At 46.9% G+C, this 7,523-nt stretch overlaps 1 protein-coding gene across 1 annotated transcript; it reads right to left on the bottom strand.

Moving 5' to 3' along the window:
* Positions 1-2,149: 2,149 nt before the first annotated feature.
* Positions 2,150-4,610, bottom strand: LOC141917730 (small ribosomal subunit protein uS12). The gene is made up of 4 exons (XM_074811145.1): positions 4,461-4,610; positions 3,754-3,913; positions 2,772-2,892; positions 2,150-2,339 (listed from the first exon to the last, which is right to left on the bottom strand). Exons 1-4 carry the CDS (start codon positions 4,462-4,464, stop codon positions 2,193-2,195), a joined length of 432 nt encoding a protein of 143 aa, XP_074667246.1. The 5' UTR covers positions 4,465-4,610; the 3' UTR covers positions 2,150-2,192.
* Positions 4,611-7,523: the final 2,913 nt, after the last annotated feature.

Below are 7,523 nucleotides of genomic sequence, written 5' to 3' on the forward strand. Positions count from 1 at the left end.
CTTTCCGCTCAAAACAAAGGTGCCAGCTATTCTGGCTTGTCGATCTCCGGTATATAAGGCTGGACCCGCTCACAGCGACTTTGGAAGCCTCACCTATGGGTGGACGCACCGCGTAGGATTTCCCACTTGCCGGGACAGGCTCTCCAAATCCTCGCTGTAACCAGGGCTCCCCAGCGCCTGCGGATCTGGATGATGATGATAATATATGCAAGTGGTGATGTATTTCTCTTAATTACTATTCTCTCTCTCTCTCTCGTGTAGTAATGATTTGATGCATTACCCTGTATTTTCCTGTTTGTTGCTTTAAGTGCACTGTTCTGCTTCTTCTTACTGCATGTTCTCTGTATTACACTGTTACATTACTCGGTTATCACCAGTAAAGTACGCCTACTCTTTTCACTCTGGTGTCCGAGTTTAATTGGTATCCTTAATCAGCAAAACAGAGGGACAGATCAACGGGTTTGTGCTCCTTGCTCCCCCCCCCCCCGCCCCCAAGGGACACCTACACCTTTTGGTAAGATCTGGGCCCTCGGCTATGCCGAGTGATTACCTGGGAATTAAGTGTGTGTGATTGCAATCGTTCTTTTTGTGTGCAGTGCTATATAGCCAACCTGCAGTTTGTGCATTTATCGTAGGCAATCTCAAAGAACCTGTAGATGTTGCATAAGAACAAACCGTACTATTCGTGAACCTGACTGCTTCTCTTGAATGCAACCGGACCTACAGCACATGGGCTGTTCGTGCATCTGGTGTCAGGCCTATAGTCGCGGCCATAATTGGCATAGATATTAAGAGATAAGTCCAGCCGCCCCTAGCCCCTCTAATCTCTGAGGACCCACTAGAACACAAGGGGATTCATTTCTTACCAAATTAATTCATTACCTTCAATGCAACAAGATGTTGCAAGTATTACCATCACTGTTGATGCATGCAGCACCTGTCAGCTCTGTACTGGATCACCTGATGTGCACCAGGATCATACAAGGCGCTTTTTTTTTTTTTTTTAAAATGCTCTTTCAGCACTCCAACCCTTGTAAACTAGGCAGGCAATGGAGTAAAAATTAGTGATATTTTTTTAGTTCTCCTACAATACAGCCTACTTATTTAGGTCAGAGTCCCAATTAGTTCTGTTATACACCACCATACTTGGACCCCAGCTTCAAAAGCTTTACAGTTCTGCATAAGCGCCAGCATAAGAATTCAGAAATTTAGTTTCACGGGGTCCTCTTCATGGCTGCTTTCAGGGAAAAGGGTCTACAGAAGAGGTATTTATCAATCCATCGCAATGACAACACAGTTGCTACTCTAGTTATTAGGCTGAAGTAGCCTTCACGGAGACACTGGCAATCAGGGATGGTGCACAAAGCACTAAAACACCCTTGCATTCTATGAAGCAAGTCTCTGAAGAAGTTCCTTACAGGTAGGTAGATGTTGTGGCAGGTGCATCCGCTCAATGAAAGCAGAGCTTCTTGGCTGCTGAAGTGCAGCAGCTCCTGACTGTCTTTGTTCTCAGGGCTTCGCGGTAATTGGGGCCTTTGGCCAAAGGGAGCCGCTATTGACTACAGGTCAGATTCGGCCTGGGTATAAATGGAGTCCCCTGGGGGAGCCATTTTGAGCTCGTCCCCTGGAGCAGCACGCTGCGGTTGAGGACTCTCCCCTTGGGTTCGGGACGCTGCCCAAGAAAACTCCTCGAGGTGCCTTGGGTCAGGACGCTGCCCTGAGCAGGTCCTCGAGGTTGAGAGCCCTCACTTGTCAGGTGAGTGATAGAGCGTTTTGGGTTGCCGTTAAACCCTAGAAAGTTGTTCTGTTCTCCTCTCACAGACATTCGAACCTGTAATTTACGGAGAGCTAGTTAACTGTGTTAATAATTATTTTTTTTTATTTTTGGTGGTTGGTTGCTCATTTGGGAGCCTCCGTAACAGATGTGTAGTTCCGTCAAGCACAAAGGTAAATTTGCAAACACTTAAGTGCTTATTAAGCTCACCTACTGGTTATAAAGATGCTCTGGCTTTCTTCTGTCAGTCTAAAGCAATCTGCAAACATACAAAGGAAAAAAAAAAAAAAAACAAACACAAACCCAAAACAAAAAAAACCCACGACCACAACAAAAAACCCCCACATCCTAAGCCTTACATAACAAGTATAAGAGTTTTTCCAATTACAAACTTTATTCATATTCTTGGCACATCAATTTATGATCTTGGTCTCTCCTTCTTGCCCTTGTATAAGGCCAACAGAGAAACATTGGCTACTTTGACAACCTTGAAGCGAACTCCGGGAATGTCACCAACAGCATGACCCTTCCGACCAAAACCAGCAACCAGAACTTCATCGTTTTCCTAGAATGAAAGACAGTGCAGATACAGAGTTATAAACATTAAAACTGTAGATACTTTGAAGTTAATTTACATTAAATTTGAGCCACATCACAGACTTTCTAAGGAAAGGGTGGAAAGACAGTAAATGCTAAAGTCTATTGATAGATATACATGAATTATGGATTATTCCCTTCAGCATTTTGGAGAAGGGAAACATAAGATGAGGTGTCATTTCACTTGCAGGAGTACTGCTGAGGACCGGCTTACCTTAGCAAGGGAAAAGTACAAAGCCACCTTTGGCATTTCTCATCTGCTTCTGCAGATACAGCATTAAGATATACACAGTTCAGAATGCCATGAACCCTTGTCTAGCCATCACCTGATTCTGTCAATTATGCATTTCTTTACTTTCATACACAGCTTTCTATAGGTTGTTTCTTGAAAATTATTCACCTCAATGAAGTTCAGGCAACCATCATTGGGAACAAAAGCTGTTATTTTTTTGCCATTCTTGATCAGCTGGACTCTGACACATTTCCTGATGGCAGAGTTAGGCTGCTTAGCTTCTACTCCACTAAAACAGAAGTACATGAAAATACATTAGCAAAAACCTGCTTGATAGATTAGTAGATATTCATTACAATACCATGAATCACTATGTTATTTTGCACTAACCTTAAGTCGCATGTGTATTTCAAAAGCAAAAACTATTAGTGATCTACTTCGAGCTATGCAATATCCAAAGACTTAATTTAGTTCCTAAACAGAGTAAAAATCAAAAGCAAGTCTGTCTTCTAGAGACAAATACTAACTCTGTAATTAAAAATTTGGAAAAGAAAAAGAAACACCTTGGAGTCCTGAGAGTATCCTAACAAAACTTGTAAGTTACTAACAAAAAGCCAGAACACAAGTAGATGGAATCTTTGATACTTGTCGACTGCATCAAACAAAGCACACACACTGAAACCCTCTCCCCTCCCCCAAACTAAACTTAAATGTTAAGTAAAATTCTTCTCCTTCTAAAGGTTATGCACAATTTCAAAAGCAACACTGAGTATATGAGAACCTTTCACCTAAAAAACCCAACTGTTTTCAGCCTAGTACATAGAAGCTACAAAATAATAAAAAAATTGTCATACTTCAGGTAGAAAAACTCTATCATATTTAGAAAAAACAACTTAGAGGTGTATCTTCTTTAAAGTCACATATGGGATCTTTCAAAGGTCCCAAATTACCAGGAATTTTCCTGGTGACTCCAAGGACCCAGAATATCCTACACTGTACCCGGGTGCTTGCGCCACAACTTAGCTCACTGCTGAGAGCACGCCCTTGCATACCCCTAACCCGGCACAAGCACAAGTTGTCCCCATCCCACGGCAAACCACCCCCAGCGCCCGCGAGGTCGTAAAGGCGCACTCCGGGGAGTTTTACCCACACTTTTTCCAGAACAATTCCTTTGGCGTGAGAAGCGCCACCGAAGGGGTTGGCCTTCAGCGCAGTGCCCAAGTGGGCCTTCTTATACTGTTTGTCGTGCCACTTCTGATCGCGGCGGTGGCTGCGGAGTTTCCGAGCGGTACGGAGCCCACGGCACTTCCCTAGAAAACACCGGCAGAGAGAGCTGGAGGTCACCGAGCAGCTCCTGCCGTCACCACCCCTCGCGGGCCTCGGGAGGCAACCCAGCGGCGAGACCGCAGACCTCCTCGCCTCTGTGTGTGTGTGTGTGTGCACGCGCGCGGGGGGGGGGGGGGGGACGGGACGGGACGAGACGAGGACGCACAACGGGGACCGACAGTATCACTACTAACAGGCAGCAAGGGGGAATAGGGGACAAAGGCTAACGGAGGCGCTGTTAACACCGAAGCCTAGGGACGTCGCGAGGGCCCAGAGCCAGTGGAGGAGACTCGCGGGACAGTGAGGGGGAGTGCTCTGAGCCGCCTCTCCGCGCCCACACACACTTCCCGTCCCAGTCCCAGTCCCCCCAAGGTCGCCGCTACGACTCTCTCCCTCTCCCCCGTCCCCCCCAAGGTCGCCGCTACGACTCTCTCCCTCTCCCCCATCCCCCCCAAGGTCGCCGCTACGTCTCTGTCACACACGCTCCCTCCCCATCCCAGTCCCCTCCAAGATGGCCGCTACAACACTCACCCATCCCACCACCACGCCTGCCAAGACGAAAAAAGAGAAGCCCCTAGTGCGCCGCGCCGGTTAGCTGCAGCCGCAAGGACCCGCGTTGGGGTGACCCAGTCGCGCCTGACTGGAAACTCCCATCCAGGACCAGCACCCGCGAGGAAAGGGCTGTGACGGGCCCGCCCGGGGGGGCGTCCCCATGCAGCTGCCGAACCAAATCACCCCGCAACCGTGCACACCGAGGCGGGAAGAGGGGATAAGTAGCTCTACCGTCACTTCTAATTTTAGCGGTACACCCCGTAGTCTTTGGCTGGGCACACAGCCTGTGCTGTTGTGTAACAGCAGCCGTTACTTGGCGGCGCGGGGGCCGTCGTTCCTCAACAGTGTGAGGTGAGCACCCACAGCAACAGAGAATTTCTTTCCCTCTCGCAGTTTAAAGGCAGGTGTGGCATTTCGATACCAGTAGCGACTTGTCTTTTCTTTCTTAAATCTAGTTTCTTTCGGAATTAGAGACCTCGTTGGAGAGGGAAGCTGGTGAAAGCACTGAATATAAAATGTCATCTTCCTTACTGAGGTGAGAGAGTAGAATGAAGTACTCAAGCTTCTCTGTAGAAGCAGTGCAAGAATTAAACTTCTCTTTCCTACTTCTTGTCAAACACATCTGAAGCCATCATCATTGCCCCCCACATTAGGGAACTAGATCCCGACTTTATGAAACTCTTGCTTGTTCTTTTATGAAACTGGTAACACGGCAGGGGACAAGGTGTTTGTTTTAGCGTAAAAGCCTCCTGCTTATTAGCGTTAGCCCAGGAATTAGGAACCTGGGTTTAGTTTTCCCGTTCAACGTGGATTTCTCCTTTATCCAGTGACACAGAGATACAGAAATGGTAACTTGTAAAGGCACCAGAAGTCTAGATTGCCATAACCAAATGCTACTCATGTTCCCCTTGTATTTTCTGTAGCGTGATGAATGCTTGCAATATTTTCCATAGTTAAGAGACATGGAGAAGGACTCCCACACACTATCAGTCTAGCAATTGGAACAGTTTTAGGCATGGAAGCCTTAAAAGTGAAGGGGGTTTGACCCGATTAACCTGAGGAAAGAGGTACATACATAATACTGTTCATTGGTTTGGAGGGCATGGTGACATCACTCTCATTTTTAATGGAATGGCCTCAACTGGAGCTTGAAAGGCCCCTTATTTCTGCCCTCTTAGAGCTCATTAAATTAAGTATGCAGGGAAACCCCTAAATTAGAATAACAGAATCATAGAATGGTTTGGGTTGGAAGGGACCTTCAATGATCATCTAGTCCAACCCCCCTGCCGTGGGCAGGGACACCTTCCACTAGATCAGGTTGCTCAAAGCCCCATCCATCATGACCTTAAATGCTTCCAATGATGGGGCATCCACAACTTCCCTGGGCAACCTGTTCCATTGTCTCACCACCCTGTAAGGGACTGAAGGAAGTAATGCCTCAAACATTCATCAACACAGAAAACCTCAAGGACAAGCTGTGGCCTTTGTGATTAGTCTAAGGAATGTCACCCAAGGAAGCGGGAGTGTACTGAAGGATGCACCCCCCACTCCCTTGCAGTTGTATTGACAAACTCCTTAGATAGGCCTCAAAGGGGGGAAACGTGGACTGAGTGAAACCAAATGTTTCTCATCAAGCACAAGGACCACTAATCATTGGCTCCATTGTGTAAGCCCGAAGAGATGACAAGGCCTGATAAGAGGTGAGCATTTCTGCCCCAGAAGCCGGATGATTGCTCAAGAAGCATGAAGTCATCAAAAATCTGTGGGAACGGAGGAAAAAACAAACGTGGGCAGGGTGAGTATGACCACCGACTCAATTGGACAAGGGGTGGTGCACCCCATTCCCCCTCAATGTATGTGCAGAACCCATGCTCCACCTTTTTCCTCATCTCTCATGGAAATGAGTTTGTGGAATACCTGCCCCTCCTTGTCTAGTATGCTAATCAGCTGATAAGATGAACTTAAAAGGCGACAAGATGAACTTAAAAGGCGACAGAAAACTTTGCTGTGTGTGCACCCACCACCCAAGATTACCAGACCTGAGACAACGCTGGATCCAGGGGTGGTGATCCGGATTTCTTTGACTCTCTTCCTTTCCTTTCCTTTCCTTTCCTTTCCTTTCCTTTCCTTTCCTTTCCTTTCCTTTCCTTTCCTTTCCTTTCCTTTCCTTTCCTTTCCTTTCCTTTCCTTTCCTTTCCTTTCCTTTCCTTTCCTTTCCTTTCCTTTCCTTCCTTCCCTTCCCTTCCCTTCCCTTCCCTTCCCTTCCCTTCCCTTCCCTTCCCTTCCCTTCCCTTCCCTTCCCTTCCCTTCCCTTCCCTTCCCTTCCCTTCCCTTCCCTTCCCTTCCCTTCCCTTCCCTTCCCTTCCCTTCCCTTCCCTTCCCTTCCCTTCCCTTCCCTTCCCCCGCATTGCTTATTATCCTTTTCCAAATTTAAGTTGTTTTCTACCGCAAGTAAAACATTTTAACTGGTCGTTTGGTGTCATTTCACCTTAATTTAACCCGAGGGGATCACAGAACCATTGTGACTCTCTGGGCTCCCAATCCGGGTCGTGACACACCCTTATCGTAAAAAATTTCTTCCTAATGTCCAATCTAAATCTACCCTCTTTCAGTTTAAACCGTTGCCCCTTGTACTGTCAGTACAGGCTGTGGTAAGCCCCCTTTATATATTGAAAGACCGCAATAAGGTCTCCCCGGAGCCTTCTCTTCTCCAGGAAGTTCTACATCTTCATCACATTTATGCAGCAGACACGTGCCAAGCTGTTCACAACACAAGCAAAAGCAGAAAACTCAAGAATGGTATATTTAGAATGAACTAGGAAGATACACAAGGAGTTTAGGTGGTAACTGAGTGTGCTGGTTTTGGCTGGGATAGGTTAATTTTCTTCATAGTAGCTAGTGTGGGGCTACGTTTTGGATTTGTGCTGATAACACAGGGATGTTTTCATTATTGCTGTGCAGTGCTTACACAGAGTCAAGGCCTTTTCTGCTTCTCACACTGCCCGGCCAGCAAGTAGACTGGGGGTGCACAAGAAGTGCAAA

This window comes from Strix aluco, chromosome W, assembly GCF_031877795.1.
Source record: "Strix aluco isolate bStrAlu1 chromosome W, bStrAlu1.hap1, whole genome shotgun sequence".
Taxonomy (NCBI): Eukaryota; Metazoa; Chordata; class Aves; order Strigiformes; family Strigidae; genus Strix; species Strix aluco.

Bases quoted from the DNA above. Each gene is read 5' to 3' on its own strand.
- LOC141917730 (XM_074811145.1), bottom strand. The intron at 2,893-3,753 runs GTGGGTAAAACT...CTTCTGTTTTAG, and splicing joins GGAATTGTTCTGGAAAAAGT to TGGAGTAGAAGCTAAGCAGC. The intron at 2,340-2,771 runs GTGAATAATTTT...CTTTCATTCTAG, and splicing joins GTTGCCTGAACTTCATTGAG to GAAAACGATGAAGTTCTGGT.